This window comes from Poeciliopsis prolifica, unplaced genomic scaffold (genome assembly GCF_027474105.1).
Source record: "Poeciliopsis prolifica strain line A6 unplaced genomic scaffold, Auburn_PproV2 SCAFFOLD006, whole genome shotgun sequence".
Classification (NCBI taxonomy): domain Eukaryota; kingdom Metazoa; phylum Chordata; class Actinopteri; order Cyprinodontiformes; family Poeciliidae; genus Poeciliopsis; species Poeciliopsis prolifica.
Window position 1 is genome coordinate 18,713,898 of NW_026562381.1, and position 20,299 is coordinate 18,734,196.

Here is a 20,299-nt window from a genome sequence, read left to right on the forward strand (position 1 = left end):
AATATTAGCTAAGTTATTGATTAGCATGTTAGCTAAACATAAAAATAAGACATTGTGAATAGAACCTAAAGTGATAATATCGAACAGGTAATGTTATAACTAGCTTACCTTATAAGATTAACTAATTTGCTAATATTAGCATACTGGCAGATACTAGCATGTTAACTAGCTGTAATCTATGCAATTAAGGACATCATAAGCTAATACATATCTTATGTTAATATTAGCTTGTGGCCATATCCAAAGATGTGAACAGTTTCAGATTTATGGACTAACGCTAAAATATGCTAACATTAACTGTTATGCTAACAGCAGCCTATGCTGCATTCCAACTGAACTCAGAAAATCCTATTTATGAGTCAGAAAAATCAACTGAAAGTACCTCCCTGATGTCAACCTTGAAAAAATTGACTTAAAAATCCAACATGGCTGCTCCTCATGTCAACAATAGAAGCTTTAGTGGAAACATGTTTGACAAAAATCAATGTTTGCAGCTCTAACCGTAACTGATTAAAAGTGGCCTTTGCATGTGGAGAGTAGAGCTTAAATCCAACTTCATAGAGATGCTGCAAATGTTTTAGTTTGATAAAAATCTGAAGTTCTAGAAGTCTCTACAGAGTAAATCCAAAAGTTGCTCTTTTTCTCTCAGTGAACTGATTTTAATGTGAATGATTCTCCTGGGAAGTTTTGACGGATGAACTTCCAGAAAGAAGGAGACGAACTGCAGTGAATGCAGCAGACGCTTTAATGACGTTTAATCAGACGTGATGCTGCAGCAGTAAACACACAGAGGACCCCCATCATCACCATCATCATCAGAGACAGACAGGGACAGACAGAGAGATGTGGACAGCACCTCGGTGTCTCCGGACATTTTCAGGTCACTTATTACTGCTGAATCAATCGGATTATAGATTCTTTAATGCTGTTTATATACTGATTATAAGTATTAATACACGCTGAGTAATTCAGAATACACTTGAAAGCAGCAGTCCGTCCCTGAAGGGAGCGTCCTCACCGGGATTTCCTGCTAGAACACCAGAAATGTTTTAGAACAGGAAGGAATACGGTCCCTGAAGCCCCAATCTCCAGCAGAGCTCCGCCCCTCCAGCACACAGAGCTCCGCCCCTCCAGCACACAGAGCTCCGCCCCTCCAGCACACAGAGCTCCGCCCCTCCAGCAGGCAGAGCTCCGCCCCTCCAGGACAGAGCTCCTCCCCTCCGGCAGGCAGAGCTCCGCCCCTCCAGCACACAGAGCTCCGCCCCTCCAGCAGGCAGAGCTCCGCCCCTCCAGGACAGAGCTCCGCCCCTCCGGCAGGCAGAGCTCCGCCCCTCCAGCAGGCAGAGCTCCGCCCCTCCAGCAGGCAGAGCTCCGCCCCTCCGGCAGGCAGAGCTCCGCCCCTCCGGCAGACAGAGCTCCGCCCCTCCGGCAGGCAGAGCTCCGCCCCTCCGGCAGGCAGAGCTCCGCCCCTCCGGCAGGCAGAGCTCCGCCCCTCCAGCAGGCAGAGCTCCGCCCCTCCAGCAGGCAGAGCTCCGCCCCAAAGGAAGGTTTCAGACGTTCCTGATCTGCTGATTCCTTGATTAAAGGTTTGTAGAAACTGGTCAGGTCTTGAGTTACTGATCCAGAAAAAACAGCATCATTTTCAGAACCGAGGCTCAGCATAAGGAAGCATTTCTGGAAGTTAGAACCTTTTAGCAGGAGACACAAATCTCTTCAGGCACAAGAAAACATTCCCAGCGTCTTTACCGGAACGTTTTGGCTTTTCAGTTCTTTAGCATCTAGAACATGTGGGACCCTGAACGTTTTACATCCTGGTCATTTCCACAGACACTGAGAAGTGAGGCCGGGCGGTTCTGATCCAGAAACAGGAGAGGAGCTTTAAAGGAACAGGACCAGAGTTTGAAACTTGGGATTGTTGGGAATGTCAGTAAAGTCTTTCAGTGGCTGAAGGCGGTCGCTCTCCAACAAGAACCCCCCTGGCAGGACGCCGCCGCCGCCGCCGGCAGGGGGATCGGTGTTGGCGTGCGGCTGTAACCATGGCGACCGGTCTCAGGACTTGTTGTCGTCGTGGAGATGGAGCGACGCCTGCATGTCCGGCAGCTCCACCTCACAGGCGATGCTCCGAGGAGACGCGGAGCGCCTGTTGAAGAAGTGACCTCCACCTGCAGAGGCAGAAAACATCAGAACCGGTACCAGAACCAGAACCAGAACCAGGACCCAATCCATGGTGACTCTGAGCAGAGCTGCAGCTCTGGAGGTAAACCGGGTCATCAGTACCTGAACAGGTGAACGGAGCAGCTCTTTACCTGGACCTATCGATAGACGTAGCCGTTAGCATCTGAGCTACTTCACATCAAGTTCTGGTTGTTTGGATTTAAAATCATTCAAAGTTGTTGAACTTTTACACGTCAGTACGATGCTGCATGTGATGCTGCATGTGATGCTGCATGTGATGCTGCATGTGATGCTGCATGTGATGCTGCATGTGATGCTGCAGTTTGGTGTGAAACTGCAGCATCAGTTTAAAGTTTCTCAATTTATTGCATGGATGAGCCTGAAGTTTGTTGGTTCATGTATTGATCAGACGTATTGATCAGACGTATTGATTAGACGTATTGATTAGACGTATTGATCAGACGTATTGATCAGACGTATTGATTAGACGTATTGATTAGACGTATTGATCAGACGTATTGATCAGACGTATTGATCAGACGTATTGATCAGACGTATTGATTAGACGTATTGATTAGACGTATTGATCAGACGTATTGATCAGACGTATTGATCAGACGTATTGATCAGACGTATTGATCAGACGTATTGATTAGACGTATTGATTAGACGTATTGATTAGACGTATTGATTAGACGTATTGATTAGACGTATTGATCAGACGTATTGATTAGACGTGTTGCTCTGCAGTGAAGTTGAAGCGTTCTGATCTTCTTCTGGGTTCTTACTGGTTACGGCCACGGTGATGTCGGCGGGCGTTCTGGGCGCGGTCTCAGCATGGGTGGGGCTGAGCGGCTCCAGGCTGATGGACGGCTGGTTCTGGTCGCTCAGCGGTGCCCTCTGGCTGCCGGATGTCTGACCGTCACCCAGTCGGTCCACATCCAGAACCACAGCGTCCACACAGGGCAGACTGGTCTGAGACAGAGGCCAGAGGGACACAGTCATCCATCACACATGTCGCACAGCTGCTGATGACATCACACCTGTCCTCAGGTGTGATGTCAGCGGTGACTCACCATGATGCCCAGGGCTTTGAGGATGTTGAGTTTGCACATGGGACAGGTGCAGTGTTCATTCAGCCAAGGATCCACACACACCTTATGGAAGACATGTCTGCAAGAGACAGGGACACTCTGAGACACTGTGAGACACTCTGAGACACACTGAGACACTGTGAGACACTCTGAGACACGCTGAGACACACTAAGACACTCTGAGACACTCTGAAACGCTCTAAGACACTGTGAGACACGCTGAGACACACTGAGACACTGTGAGACACACTGAGACACTGTGAGACACTCTGAGACACTGTGAGACACGCTGAGACACACTGAGACACTGTGAGACACGCTGAGACACACTAAGACACTCTGAGACACTCTGAAACGCTCTAAGACACTGTGAGACACGCTGAGACACACTGAGACACTGTGAGACACGCTGAGACACACTGAGACACTGTGAGACACACTGAGACACTGTGAGACACTCTGAGACACTGTGAGACACGCTGAGACACACTGAGACACTGTGAGACACGCTGAGACACACTAAGACACTCTGAGACACTCTGAAACGCTCTAAGACACTGTGAGACACGCTGAGACACACTGAGACACTGTGAGACACGCTGAGACACACTGAGACACTGTGAGACATGCTGAGACACACTGAGACAAACTGAGACACTGTGAGACACGCTGAGACACTCTGAGACACTGTGAGACACACTAAGACACTCTGAGACACTGTGAGACATGCTGAGACACTCTGAGACACTGTGAGACACACTAAGACACTCTGAGACACTGTGAGACACGCTGAGACACTCTGAGACACACTGAGACACTGTGAGACATGCTGAGACACACTGAGACAAACTGAGACACTGTGAGACACGCTGAGACACTCTGAGACACTGTGAGACATGCTGAGACACTCTGAGACACTGTGAGACACACTAAGACACTCTGAGACACTCTGAAACGCTCTAAGACACTGTGAGACACGCTGAGACACACTGAGACACTGTGAGACACGCTGAGACACACTGAGACACTGTGAGACATGCTGAGACACTGTGAGACACTCTGAGACACTGTGAGACACGCTGAGACACACTAAGACACTGTGAGACACTCTGAGACACTGTGAGACACACTGAGACACTGTGAGACACGCTGAGACACACTAAGACACTCTGAGACACTCTGAGACACTGTGAGACACACTGAGACACTGTGAGACACTCTGAGACACTGTGAGACACACTGAGACACTGTGAGACACGCTGAGACACACTGAGACACTGTGAGACACTCTGAGACACTGTGAGACACACTGAGACACTGTGAGACACGCTGAGACACACTAAGACACTCTGAGACACTCTGAAACGCTCTAAGACACTGTGAGACACGCTGAGACACTCTGAGACACTGTGAGACATGCTGAGACACTCTGAGACACTGTGAGACACACTAAGACACTCTGAGACACTCTGAAACGCTCTAAGACACTGTGAGACACGCTGAGACACACTGAGACACTGTGAGACACGCTGAGACACACTGAGACACTGTGAGACACTCTGAGACACTGTGAGACACACTGAGACACTGTGAGACACGCTGAGACACACTAAGACACTCTGAGACACTCTGAAACGCTCTAAGACACTGTGAGACACGCTGAGACACACTGAGACACTGTGAGACACGCTGAGACACACTGAGACACTGTGAGACACTCTGAGACACTGTGAGACACGCTGAGACACACTGAGACATTGTGAGACACGCTGAGACACACTAAGACACTCTGAGACACTCTGAAACGCTCTAAGACACTGTGAGACACGCTGAGACACACTGAGACACTGTGAGACATGCTGAGACACACTGAGACAAACTGAGACACTGTGAGACACGCTGAGACACTCTGAGACACTGTGAGACATGCTGAGACACTCTGAGACACTGTGAGACACGCTGAGACACACTGAGACATGCTGAGACACTCTGAGACACTGTGAGACACTCTGAGACACGCTGAGACACACTAAGACACTCTGAGACACTCTGAAACGCTCTAAGACACTGTGAGACACGCTGAGACACTCTGAGACACTGTGAGACATGCTGAGACACTCTGAGACACTGTGAGACACTCTGAGACACTGTGAGACACGCTGAGACACGCTGAGACACACTGAGACACTCTGAGACATGCTGAGACACTCTGAGACACTGTGAGACACTCTGAGACACTCTGAAACGCTCTAAGACACTGTGAGACACGCTGAGACACACTGAGACAAACTGAGACACTGTGAAACACGCTGAGACACGCTGAGACACTGTGAGACACACTGAGACACACTAAGACACTCTGAGACACTGTGAGACACTCTGAGACACTGTGAGGCACTCTGAGACACTGTGAGACACTCTGAGACACGCTGAGACACACTGAGACACACTAAGACACTCTGAGACACTGTGAGATACTCTGAGACACTGTGAGACACACTGAGACACACTAAGACACTCTGAGACACTCTGAGACACTGTGAGACACTCTGAGACACACTAAGACACTCTGAGACACTGTGAGACACTCTGAGACACTGTGAGACACACTGAGACACTGTGAGACACGCTGAGACACTGTGAGACACGCTGAGACACACTAAGACACTCTGAGACACTCTGAAACGCTCTAAGACACTGTGAGACACGCTGAGACACACTGAGACACTGTGAGACACGCTGAGACACACTGAGACACTGTGAGACACTCTGAGACACTGTGAGACACGCTGAGACACACTGAGACATTGTGAGACACGCTGAGACACACTAAGACACTCTGAGACACTCTGAAACGCTCTAAGACACTGTGAGACACGCTGAGACACACTGAGACACTGTGAGACACGCTGAGACACACTGAGACACTGTGAGACATGCTGAGACACACTGAGACAAACTGAGACACTGTGAGACACGCTGAGACACTCTGAGACACTGTGAGACATGCTGAGACACTCTGAGACACTGTGAGACACGCTGAGACACACTGAGACACTCTGAGACATGCTGAGACACTCTGAGACACTGTGAGACACTCTGAGACACGCTGAGACACACTAAGACACTCTGAGACACTCTGAAACGCTCTAAGACACTGTGAGACACGCTGAGACACTCTGAGACACTGTGAGACATGCTGAGACACTCTGAGACACTGTGAGACACTCTGAGACACTGTGAGACACGCTGAGACACACTGAGACACTCTGAGAGAGACACTACTGACACGCACTGAGACACTGAAACACTCTGAGACACTCTGAAACGCTCTAAGACACTGTGAGACACGCTGAGACACACTGAGACACTGTGAGACACGCTGAGACACACTGAGACAAACTGAGACACTGTGAAACACGCTGAGACACTCTGAGACACTGTGAGACACGCTGAGACACACTGAGACACTCTGAGACACGCTGAGACACTGTGAGACACACTGAGACACACTAAGACACTCTGAGACACTGTGAGACACTCTGAGACACTGTGAGGCACTCTGAGACACTGTGAGGCACTCTGAGACACACTAAGACACTCTGAGACACTGTGAGACACTCTGAGACACTGTGAGGCACTCTGAGACACTGTGAGACACTCTGAGACACGCTGAGACACACTGAGACACTGTGAGACACGCTGAGACACTCTGAGACACTGTGAGACACACTAAGACACTCTGAGACACTGTGAGATACTCTGAGACACTGTGAGACACACTGAGACACACTAAGACACTCTGAGACACTCTGAGACACTGTGAGACACTCTGAGACACACTAAGACACTCTGAGACACTGTGAGACACTCTGAGACACTGTGAGACACACTGAGACACTGTGAGACACGCTGAGACACTGTGAGACACGCTGAGACACACTAAGACACTCTGAGACACTCTGAAACGCTCTAAGACACTGTGAGACACGCTGAGACACACTGAGACACTGTGAGACACGCTGAGACACACTGAGACACTGTGAGACACTCTGAGACACTGTGAGACACGCTGAGACACACTGAGACATTGTGAGACACGCTGAGACACACTAAGACACTCTGAGACACTCTGAAACGCTCTAAGACACTGTGAGACACGCTGAGACACACTGAGACACTGTGAGACACGCTGAGACACACTGAGACACTGTGAGACATGCTGAGACACACTGAGACAAACTGAGACACTGTGAGACACGCTGAGACACTCTGAGACACTGTGAGACATGCTGAGACACTCTGAGACACTGTGAGACACGCTGAGACACACTGAGACACTCTGAGACATGCTGAGACACTCTGAGACACTGTGAGACACTCTGAGACACGCTGAGACACACTAAGACACTCTGAGACACTCTGAAACGCTCTAAGACACTGTGAGACACGCTGAGACACTCTGAGACACTGTGAGACATGCTGAGACACTCTGAGACACTGTGAGACACTCTGAGACACTGTGAGACACGCTGAGACACACTGAGACACTCTGAGACATGCTGAGACACTCTGAGACACTGTGAGACACTCTGAGACACTGTGAGACACTCTGAGACACTCTGAGACACTCTGAAACGCTCTAAGACACTGTGAGACACGCTGAGACACACTGAGACACTGTGAGACACGCTGAGACACACTGAGACAAACTGAGACACTGTGAAACACGCTGAGACACTCTGAGACACTGTGAGACACGCTGAGACACACTGAGACACTCTGAGACACTGTGAGACACGCTGAGACACACTGAGACACTCTGAGACACTGTGAGACACTCTGAGACACTGTGAGGCACTCTGAGACACTGTGAGGCACTCTGAGACACACTAAGACACTCTGAGACACTGTGAGACACTCTGAGACACTGTGAGGCACTCTGAGACACTGTGAGACACTCTGAGACACGCTGAGACACACTGAGACACACTAAGACACTCTGAGACACTGTGAGATACTCTGAGACACTGTGAGACACACTGAGACACACTAAGACACTCTGAGACACTCTGAGACACTGTGACACTCTGAGACACACTAAGACACTCTGAGACACTGTGAGACACTCTGAGACACACTGAGACACACTAAGACACTCTGAGACACTGTGAGACACTGTGAGACACACTAAGACACACTGAGACACTCTGAGACACGCTGAGACACTGTGAGACACGCTGAGACACACTGAGACACACTAAGACACTCTGAGACACACTGAGACACTGTGAGACACGCTGAGATACACTGAGACACTGTGAGACATGCTGAGACACACTGAGACACTGTGAGACACGCTGAGACACTGTGAGACACGCTGAAACACACTAAGACACTCTGAGACACTGTGAGACACACTGAGACACTGTGAGACACACTAAGACACTCTGAGACACTGTGAGACACACTGAGACACTGTGAGACACGCTGAGACACACTAAGACACTCTGAGACACTGTGAGACACACTGAGACACTGTGAGACACGCTGAGACACTGTGAGACACGCTGAAACACACTAAGACACTCTGAGACACTGTGAGACTCTCTGAGACACACTGAGACACTGTGAGACATGCTGAGACACGTTGAGACACTTTTAGAGATGCAGGACGGTTCCAGTCAGCAAAACCTGACCCCTTCAGGTTTGGACCCGGTTCTGGACTCACTTGCAGGGCAGAATCCGGACTATGTCGTTCAGCTGGTACGCCTCGATGCACACGGCACAGTGGTTGAAGTCCGGGTCCGTTTCCTTCAGGACAGACAGGAATGACAACAGAACCAGAACCGTTCTGTGCAGGTCCGATCAACGACTGGTCATGTTAGTTTACCTTGTCTCCTTTCTTCACTGTCCTCGTCGTCAGCTTCCCGATGGCTTTCTTGGCTGCGTCTCCTAGGCGACGCTGGGGGACAGAGACGACAGACGTTATCGTCCAATCAGGATGAAGCGTCCCTGGTGGAAGTGATACAAAGCTCCGCCCACAAACAATTAAAAACCAGTTTCTGCCCTGCAGTTTGTGTGCATGTCCTCCATTAACATTCAGATTGTTTGTTAGGGAAAAACAAAAACTACAAACCCAGCATTCATACACTCTGTAGCAGGAGAAGAAGAAGAAGAGCGTTACATCACTGAAGATCATAGAAAATATTTCTATCCACAACCAGCACCTGACTCCACCCACCAGGACCTGCTGCCTTCAGGTGCCGTGTTTGGAGTCTCCATCTGGACCTGAATGCAACATGGCGGCAGTCCAGTATCTAGCCTAGCTAGGCCTCATCTAGCCTAGCCTCATCTAGCCCAGCCTAGCCTCATCTAGCCTAGCCTTGCCTCATCTAGCCTAGCCTAGCCTCATCTAGCCTAGCCTCATCTAGCCTAGCCTAGCCTAATCTAGCCTAGCCTCATCTAACCTAGCCTCATCTAGCCTAGCCTCATCTAACCTAGCCTCATCTAGCCTAGCCTCATCTAGCCCAGCCTAGCCTCATCTAACCTAGCCACATCGATCATAGCCTCATCTAGCCTAGCCTAGCCTCATCTAGCCTAGCCTAATCTAGCCTAGCCTAGCCTCATCTAGCCTAGCCTCATCTAACCTAGCCTCATCTAGCCTAGCCTCATCTAGCCCAGCCTAGCCTCATCTAACCTAGCCACATCGATCATAGCCTCATCTAGCCTAGCCTCATCTAACCTAGCCTCATCTAGCCCATCCTAGCCTCATCTAACCTAGCCTCATCGATCCTAGCCTCATCTAGCTTAGCCTCATCTAGCCTAGCCTCATCTAACCTAGCCTCATCTAGCCTAGCCTCATCTAGCCCAGCCTAGCCTCATCTAGCGTAGCCTAGCCTCATCTAGCCTAGCCTAGCCTAATCTAGCCTAGCCTCATCTAACCTAGCCTCATCTAGCCTAGCCTCATCTAACCTAGCCTCATCTAGCCTAGCCTCATCTAGCCCAGCCTAGCCTCATCTAACCTAGCCACATCGATCATAGCCTCATCTAGCCTAGCCTAGCCTCATCTAGCCTAGCCTAATCTAGCCTAGCCTAGCCTCATCTAACCTAGCCTCATCTAGCCGCCTCATCTAACCTAGCCTCATCTAGCCTAGCCTCATCTAGCCCAGCCTAGCCTCATCTAACCTAGCCACATCGATCATAGCCTCATCTAGCCTAGCCTCATCTAGTCTAGCCTAGCCTCATCTAGCCTAGCCTCATCTAGCCTAGCCTCATCTAACCTAGCCTCATCTAGCCCATCCTAGCCTCATCTAACCTAGCCTCATCGATCCTAGCCTCATCTAGCTTAGCCTCATCTAGCCTAGCCTCATCTAACCTAGCCTCATCTAGCCTAGCCTCATCTAGCCAGCCTAGCCTCATCTAGCGTAGCCTAGCCTCATCTAGCCTAGCCTAGCCTCATCTAGCCCAGCCTAGCCTCATCTAGCCTAGCCTCATCTAACCTAGCCTCATCTAGCCTAGCCTCATCTAGCCCAGCCTAGCCTCATCTAGCCTAGCCTAGCCTCATCGATCCTAGCCTCATCTAGCTTAGCCTCATCTAACCCAGCCTCATCTAACCTAGCCTCATCTAGCCTAGCCTCATCTAGCCCAGCCTAGCCTCATCTAGCCTAGCCTAGCCTCATGTAGCCCAGCCTAGCCTCATTTAGCCTAGCCTAGCCTCATCTAACCTAGCCTCATCTAGCCTAGCCTCATCTAGCCTAGCCTCATCTAGCCCAGCCTAGCCTCATCTAGCGTAGCCTAGCCTCATCTAGCCTAGCCTCATCTAGCCTAGCCTAGCCTCATCTAGCCCAGCCTAGCCTCATCTAGCCTAGCCTCATCTAACCTAGCCTCATCTAGCCTAGCCTCATCTAGCCCAGCCTAGCCTCATCTAGCCTAGCCTAGCCTCATCGATCCTAGCCTCATCTAGCTTAGCCTCATCTAACCCAGCCTCATCTAACCTAGCCTCATCTAGCCTAGCCTCATCTAGCCCAGCCTAGCCTCATCTAACCTAGCCTCATCGATCCTAGCCTCATCTAGCTTAGCCTCATCTAGCCTAGCCTCATCTAACCTAGCCTCATCTAGCCTAGCCTCATCTAGCCCAGCCTAGCCTCATCTAGCGTAGCCTAGCCTCATCTAGCCTAGCCTAGCCTCATCTAGCCCAGCCTAGCCTCATCTAGCCTAGCCTCATCTAACCTAGCCTCATCTAGCCTAGCCTCATCTAGCCCAGCCTAGCCTCATCTAGCCTAGCCTAGCCTCATCGATCCTAGCCTCATCTAGCTTAGCCTCATCTAACCCAGCCTCATCTAACCTAGCCTCATCTAGCCTAGCCTCATCTAGCCCAGCCTAGCCTCATCTAGCCTAGCCTAGCCTCATGTAGCCCAGCCTAGCCTCATTTAGCCTAGCCTAGCCTCATCTAGCCTAGCCTCATCTAGCCTAGCCTCATCTAGCCCAGCCTAGCCTCATCTAGCGTAGCCTAGCCTCATCTAGCCTAGCCTCATCTAGCCTAGCCTAGCCTCATCTAGCCCAGCCTAGCCTCATCTAGCCTAGCCTCATCTAACCTAGCCTCATCTAGCCTAGCCTCATCTAGCCCAGCCTAGCCTCATCTAGCCTAGCCTAGCCTCATCGATCCTAGCCTCATCTAGCTTAGCCTCATCTAACCCAGCCTCATCTAACCTAGCCTCATCTAGCCTAGCCTCATCTAGCCCAGCCTAGCCTCATCTAGCCTAGCCTAGCCTCATGTAGCCCAGCCTAGCCTCATCTAGCCTAGCCTAGCCTCATCTAACCTAGCCTCATCTAGCCTAGCCTCATCTAGCCCAGCCTAGCCTCATCTAACCTAGCCTCATCTAACCTAGCCTCATCGATCCTAGCCTCATCTAACCTAGCCTCATCTATCCCAGCCTAGCCTCATCTAGCCTAGCCTAGCCTCATCTAGCCTAGCCTCATCTAGCCTAGCGTCATCTAGCCTAGCCTCATCTACCCTAGCCTAGCCTCATCTAGCCTAGCCTAGCCTCATCTAGCCCAGCCTAGCCTCATCTAGCCTAGCCTAGCCTCATGTAACCCAGCCTAGCCTCATTTAGCCTAGCCTAGCCTCATCTAACCTAGCCTCATCTAGCCTAGCCTCATCTAGCCTAGCCTCATCTAGCCTAGCCTAGCCTCATCTAGCCTAGCCTAGCCTCATCTAGCCTAGCCTCATCTAGCCTAGCCTAGCCTCATCTAGCCCAGCCTAGCCTCATCTAGCCTAGCCTCATCTAACCTAGCCTCATCTAGCCTACCCTCATCTAGCCCAGCATAGCCTCATCTAGCCTAGCCTAGCCTCATCGATCCTAGCCTCATCTAGCTTAGCCTCATCTAACCCAGCCTCATCTAACCTAGCCTCATCTAGCCTAGCCTCATCTAGCCCAGCCTAGCCTCATCTAGCCTAGCCTAGCCTCATGTAGCCCAGCCTAGCCTCATCTAGCCTAGCCTAGCCTCATCTAACCTAGCCTCATCTAGCCTAGCCTCATCTAGCCCAGCCTAGCCTCATCTAACCTAGCCTCATCGATCCTAGCCTCATCTAACCTAGCCTCATCTAGCCCAGCCTAGCCTCATCTAGCCTAGCCCTAGCCTCATCTAGCCTAGCCTCATCTAGCCTAGCGTCATCTAGCCTAGCCTCATCTACCCTAGCCTAGCCTCATCTAGCCTAGCCTAGCCTCATCTAGCCCAGCCTAGCCTCATCTAGCCTAGCCTCATCTAGCCCAGCCTAGCCTCATCTAGCCTAGCCTCATCTAGCCCAGCCTAGCCTCATCTAGCCTAGCCTAGCCTCATCGATCCTAGCCTCATCTAGCTTAGCCTCATCTAGCCTAGCCTCATCTAACCTAGCCTCATCTAGCCTAGCCTCATCTAGCCCAGCCTAGCCTCATCTAGCCTAGCCTAGCCTCATCTAGCCCAGCCTAGCCTCATCTAGCCTAGCCTAGCCTCATCTAACCTAGCCTCATCTAGCCTAGCCTCATCTAGCCCAGCCTAGCCTCATCTAGCCTAGCCTAGCCTCATCTAGCCCAGCCTAGCCTCATCTAACCTTGCCTCATCTAACCTAGCCTCATCGATCCTAGCCTCATCTAGCCTAGCCTCATCTAACCTAGCCTCATCTAGCCCAGCCTAGCCTCATCTAGCCTAGCCTAGCCTCATCTAGCCTAGCCTCATCTAGCCTAGCGTCATCTAGCCTAGCCTCATCTACCCTAGCCTAGCCTCATCTAACCTAGCCTCATCTAGCCTAGCCTAACTGCCGCCTCAGCCGTCTCACCTGGCTGCGGTGGCGGCCGGCGCCGTAGCGGATCTTCTGGATGAAGTAGAAGACGAGCCAGGCGGAGGAGATGATCATGAGGACGATGAAGGAGACGGAGACGAAGACGAGCGATCCGCGGTTCAGGTTCCTGCTGGGACTACGGAAGCCCAGAGAGGCCAGTACCGTCAGGTTCCGATCCAGGTGGCCAGGATCTCCTTCCCGTACGCCTCTGTGATCATCACCGCGACGATGTCGCCTGTACCTGCACACAGAACCGAACAGAACCCGGCCCGATTCTATAAATCAGAACTGAACAGAAGCTGACCCGATTCTGCTGATCACATTACACCAGCCTCTCCTTCAGAACCAGGCAGCAGGTTCTGTGTGATCTGGTTGATTTCCAGGTCAGAACCGCCTCACAGGTCAGAGAGAAAGCCAACTTGGGCTGGCGGTTGAATTTACTCTCATCGATCGCCAGGAAGGACACTCTGCAGGTTCTGACCCGGTTCAGATCTGGGCTGTCAGTGTCTTTTGACCCGGTTCTGACCTTCGTGGCCCATCTTGACGGTCTTGTCGGTGGAGTTGTTGTAGACCAGACTGCCGTGGCGTTGTAGGCGGCGGCCTTCAGGATCTTCTCCCTGAAGGTGCAGTTCCCTCGCTGCAGCAGCGCCACCCAGTGGACGCTGCGTGGCGGAAGCAGGAAGCGGGTGTTCGGGTCGCAGCCCTGCCGGTCCACCACTGAGGAGACACCGTTACCATGGTTACTGCCCCCAAGATGGAGGTCCAGAGTTTTTATTTGAGGTACACACATTTAAATGGCCAAACAGCTTGCCATACATCAGGCAGAGGTAGAGGTGGTATCATGATGTGGGACACTTTAAGAATGTGGCAGCAGTGAGACGTCAGAACAAACCAATCAGAGGAGCCCAGAACATGTCTGGACCGGTTCTGGAGCTGAACTGACGAAATAATAATATTCCTAGATTAAACTGCACCGGCTCTGACATCACTTCCTGTCTGTAACAACAACACTTCCTGTCTGTAACAACAACACTTCCTGTCTGTAACAACAACACTTCCTGTCTGTAACAACATCACTTCCTGTCTGTAACAACAACACTTCCTGTCTGTAACAACAACACTTCCTGTCTGTAACAACATCACTTCCTGTCTGTAACAACAACACTTCCTGTCTGTAACAACAACACTTCCTGTCTGTAACAACACTTCCTGTCTGTAACAACAACACTTCCTGTCTGTAACAACAATACTTCCTGTTTGTAACAACAACACTTCCTGTCTGTAACAACAACACTTCCTGTCTGTAACAACAACACTTCCTGTTTGTAACAACAACACTTCCTGTCTGTAACAACATCACTTCCTGTCTGTAACAACAACACTTCCTGTCTGTAACAACAACACTTCTTGTCTGTAACAACAACACTTCCTGTCTGTAACAACAACACTTCCTGTCTGTAACAACAACACTTCCTGTCTGTAACAACAACACTTCCTGTTTGTAACAACAACACTTCCTGTCTGTAACAACAACACTTCCTGTCTGTAACAACAACACTTCCTGTTTGTAACAACAACAATTCCTGTCTGTAACAACAACACTTCCTGTCTGTAACAACAACACTTCCTGTTTGTAACAACAACACTTCCTGTCTGTAACAACAACACTTCCTGTCTGTAACAACAACACTTCCTGTTTGTAACAACAACACTTCCTGTCTGTAACAACAACACTTCCTGTTTTGTTAACAACAACAATTCCTGTCTGTAACAACAACACTTTCTGTCTGTAACAACTACACTTCCTGTCTGTAACAACAACACTTCCTGTCTGTAACAACAACACTTCCTGTCTGTAACAACAACACTTCCTGTCTGTAACAACAACACTTCCTGTTTGTAACAACAACACTTCCTGTCTGTAACAACAACACTTCCTGTCTGTAACAACAACACTTCCTGTTTGTAACAACAACACTTCCTGTCTGTAACAACAACACTTCCTGTTTGTAACAACAACAATTCCTGTCTGTAACAACAACACTTCCTGTCTGTAACAACAACACTTCCTGTTTGTAACAACAACACTTCCTGTCTGTAACAACAACACTTCCTGTCTGTAACAACAACACTTCCTGTTTGTAACAACAACACTTCCTGTCTGTAACAACAACACTTCCTGTCTGTAACAACAACACTTCCTGTTTGTAACAACAACACTTCCTGTCTGTAACAACAACACTTCCTGTTTGTAACAACAACAATTCCTGTCTGTAACAACAACACTTCCTGTCTGTAACAACAACACTTCCTGTCTGTAACAACAACACTTCCTGTCTGTAACAACAACACTTCCTGTTTGTAACAACAACACTTCCTGTCTGTAACAACAACACTTCCTGTCTGTAACAACAACACTTCCTGTTTGTAACAACAACACTTCCTGTCTGTAACAACAACACTTCCTGTCTGTAACAACAACACTTCCTGTTTGTAACAACAACACTTCCTGTCTGTAACAACAACACTTCCTGTTTGTAACAACAACAATTCCTGTCTGTAACAACAACACTTCCTGTCTGTAACAACAACACTTCCTGTTTGTAACAACAACACTTGTCTGTAACAACAACACTTCCTGTCTGTAACAACAACAATTCCTGTCTGTAACAACAACACTTCCTGTCTGTAACAACAACACTTCCTGTCTGTAACAACAACACTTCCTGTCTGTAACAACAACACTTCCTGTTTGTAACAACAACACTTCCTGTCTGTAACAACAACACTTCCTGTCTGTAACAACAACACTTCCTGTCTGTAACAACAACACTTCCTGTTTGTAACAACAACACTTCCTGTCTGTAACAACAACACTTCCTGTCTGTAACAACAACACTTCCTGTTTGTAACAACAAACACTTCCTGTCTGTAACAACAACACTTCCTGTCTGTAACAACAACACTTCCTGTTTGTAACAACAACACTTCCTGTTTGTAACAACAACACTTCCTGTCTGTAACAACAACACTTCCTGTTTGTAACAACAACAATTCCTGTCTGTAACAACAACACTTCCTCTCTGTAACAACAACACTTCCTGTTTGTAACAACAACACTTCCTGTCTGTAACAACAACACTTCCTGTTTGTAACAACAACAATTCCTGTCTGTAACAACAACACTTCCTGTCTGTAACAACAACACTTCCTGTCTGTAACAACAACACTTCCTGTTGTAACAACAACACTTCCTGTCTGTAACAACAACACTTCCTGTCTGTAACAACAACACTTCCTGTTTGTAACAACAACACTTCCTGTCTGTAACAACAACACTTCCTGTTTGTAACAACAACAATTCCTGTCTGTAACAACAACACTTCCTGTCTGTAACAACAACACTTCCTGTCTGTAACAACAACACTTCCTGTCTGTAACAACAACACTTCCTGTTTGTAACAACAACACTTCCTGTCTGTAACAACACACTTCCTGTCTGTAACAACAACACTTCCTGTTTGTAACAACAACACTTCCTGTCTGTAACAACAACACTTCCTGTCTGTAACAACAACACTTCCTGTTTGTAACAACAACACTTCCTGTCTGTAACAACAACACTTCCTGTTTGTAACAACAACAATTCCTGTCTGTAACAACAACACTTCCTGTCTGTAACAACAACACTTCCTGTTTGTAACAACAACACTTCCTGTCTGTAACAACAACACTTCCTGTCTGTAACAACAACAATTCCTGTCTGTAACAACAACACTTCCTGTCTGTAACAACAACACTTCCTGTCTGTAACAACAACACTTCCTGTCTGTAACAACAACACTTCCTGTTTGTAACAACAACAATTCCTGTCTGTAACAACGACACTTCCTGTCTGTAACAACAACACTTCCTGTCTGTAACAACAACACTTCCTGTCTGTAACAACAACACTTCCTGTTTGTAACAACAACACTTCCTGTCTGTAACAACAACACTTCCTGTCTGTAACAACAACACTTCCTGTTTGTAACAACAACACTTCCTGTCTGTAACAACAACACTTCCTGTCTGTAACAACAACACTTCCTGTTTGTAACAACAACACTTCCTGTTTGTAACAACAACACTTCCTGTCTGTAACAACAACACTTCCTGTTTGTAACAACAACAATTCCTGTCTGTAACAACAACACTTCCTCTCTGTAACAACAACACTTCCTGTTTGTAACAACAACACTTCCTGTCTGTAACAACAACACTTCCTGTTTGTAACAACAACAATTCCTGTCTGTAACAACAACACTTCCTGTCTGTAACAACAACACTTCCTGTCTGTAACAACAACACTCCCCCTGTTTAAAGGAGGAACCATTTCAGGTCCTGACTCTGTGTGATCAAGCCACCAGCAGTAGAAGCTGCAGCAGCAGCAGCAGCAGCAGCAGGTTTCTCTGCAGCAGCAGCAGCAGCAGCAGCAGCAGGTTTCTCTGCAGCAGCAGCAGCAGCAGCTGCAGCAGCAGCAGCAGCTGCAGCAGCAGCAGCAGCTGCAGCAGCAGCAGCAGCTGCAGCAGCTGCAGCAGCAGCAGCAGCTGCAGCAGCAGCAGCAGCTGCAGCAGCTCCTTCAGCTCCTCTCTGCAGTGTCCTTGCAGCGCCTGACTGTAATCTGACACTCCAGACCAGAGAGACGCTCCGTCCTTCAGCAGCCAGAAAACCTCTGCAGTGTCTCAGCCGGACTCAAAGCCGCTGCGTCCTAAACTCAGCTGCAGCAGCGACTGCGAGAAAAACTCACGGCTGCAGCAGAAGACTACAAGACAGTTGCCATGACAACAGTCAGGTCCAGAGCTCAGTGCAGATTTGCAGATTCAGACGTTAACGAGGTGAAACCAGCTTCCAGTTATTACTCCCAATCTCTAGGACCAGACTAACACCTGGGACTCTGAGGCAGTGTCAGGTAGGTCATGTGACCTGTGACGCGAGTACCTCCACGATGCGGCGCCGGCGTGAGGACGATGCCCCGGGCGTCCATCTTGGGAGAGTCCTGGCCGTACGTCCCGTCCTCGCTGCTCATCGTGTGGACGGGGGACCCTCGGTCCATGACGGTGGCGTTCACCGTGGCGTCCTCGATGGAGTTCCTGTCAGCGCGTCCCGCTGCCGCAGAGCGGGCCTGGACCACGACCTGCACCAGAACCAGCATGAGGACGCCAAGGATTGGGAAGCAGGTCCAACGGTGCAGGTCCATGTCTGCCGGTCCGGTTACATGGAACCTGCCAGGAAGGAAAAACCCAAACGTCAGTGGGGCCAGACTAACACCTGGACCCAAAGCGTTCGCACAATATTTAGGACTGTGATAATGACAGAAGTGGCGATAAGAATCTTTTCCAATCTTGGTTTTGAACAGATTCCTGCAGCTTTCCAAACTTATTTATTGATGCTTTTGTTGAACAAACAGTGGAAAACTATTAATCCTGACACGATGATGATCCATTTAAATTCTTATGAATGAAATTTAACACAACATATGATAAATGATACAATAAATGTCCAGCCCTGTCAGTGCATGTCCCTCTGTGTCCAACCCCGTCTCTGTCCCTGAACGCTAAATATTACAACTTCTCATTTTTAATCATTTCCACGTCCGTCTTCCTGCCTGTCAGGTTGTTCTGACCGGGCTTCCTTAAAATCCATTTTACCTTAAAACGTCTCCAGGTGTCTCCAGGTGTCTCTAGGTCTCTCCAGGTGATGTCTGTCCCTCTCCCGGACGTCTTCCAGGTCTTCTCCGTGTCTCCGGCTGGTTTTGTCTCCTTTCTCCTCCAGATGTTGGTTTCTGTCCCAGATTGTCCTCCAGATGGATGCCGCCTGCGGAAGGGCGCAGTAAACCCTGGGTTCAGACTGCCAGGTGAGACAGCTGTGAGGACATCAGGAGACGGGTCAGCCTGCGGAACAGAACCGAAACCTCATCTGGACCTTGGTTCCGGAAGCTCCACTGAGAGCGCCTGGCTGTGTTCCGGACTCCGTCTGGTCCCGGTTCTGCAGTGAGCCCACCTCCGTGTCTGCGGTGGCTGCTTCGGCCCGCTTCGGCCCGGTTCGGCTGTCTCCGCTGGACTCGCGATGCTCCGGGCCAAGCCGGGCCGGCTCCGAACCTCTGCTGGTTCTGGTGGGACGGATCGGACGGGCTGTGGGGGGGGTTCTGTTCAGGTCGGCTTCAGTAACAACAGCTCGGTACCTCAGTTCTGGCATCGACGCACCGCGCAAGCGCAGAACATCAACAGGGGAGCGTCAGAGCGCGTGTGACTGTGATTCACCTTCCCTTGGAGATTTAGAGGAGATCTCGCGATAAGGGGCGAGATGTCAGCCATCTGATTGTGTCCTGATCAGATTTCTCATCGATTAGTGATCAGCGATCAGAAAGGGAAGAGGGACACCTGGTGGACACTGACCGAAAGTGCAGCTTCCATTTTATTTACTTGGTTTATAAAGTTAGAAATCACAACAAGTCATCTGGCACATCAGGCTCCAATTAATAATCCATTCCTGTCAATCATATTTTATCAATCAGTTCATCATGAATCTGCCACCACCGATGGAGGTTTGGCAGATCGGAACCAGGAGAACTTTCTGCGTTCATGTGAAACAGGTGATGCAGCTTCAATGGAGAGAAAACCAGAAAATAAAGATGATATGTGGAAACAAGATGAATGTTTTTTCAACA

The 20,299-nt window shown here is 49.4% G+C and overlaps 1 protein-coding gene across 1 annotated transcript; it reads right to left on the reverse strand.

Annotated features, from left to right (window-relative positions):
- Positions 1–722: 722 nt before the first annotated feature.
- On the reverse strand, positions 723–19,392 carry LOC129360734 (E3 ubiquitin-protein ligase RNF130-like). Its single transcript, XM_055031118.1, is given in 11 exon segments — positions 723–2,162; positions 2,964–3,150; positions 3,252–3,348; positions 9,001–9,083; positions 9,163–9,234; positions 13,588–13,775; positions 13,778–13,831; positions 14,117–14,167; positions 14,170–14,307; positions 18,571–18,854; positions 19,281–19,392. Coding segments are annotated over 10 exon segments (1,242 nt in total). The 5' UTR covers positions 18,830–18,854; positions 19,281–19,392; the 3' UTR covers positions 723–2,049.
- Positions 19,393–20,299: the final 907 nt, after the last annotated feature.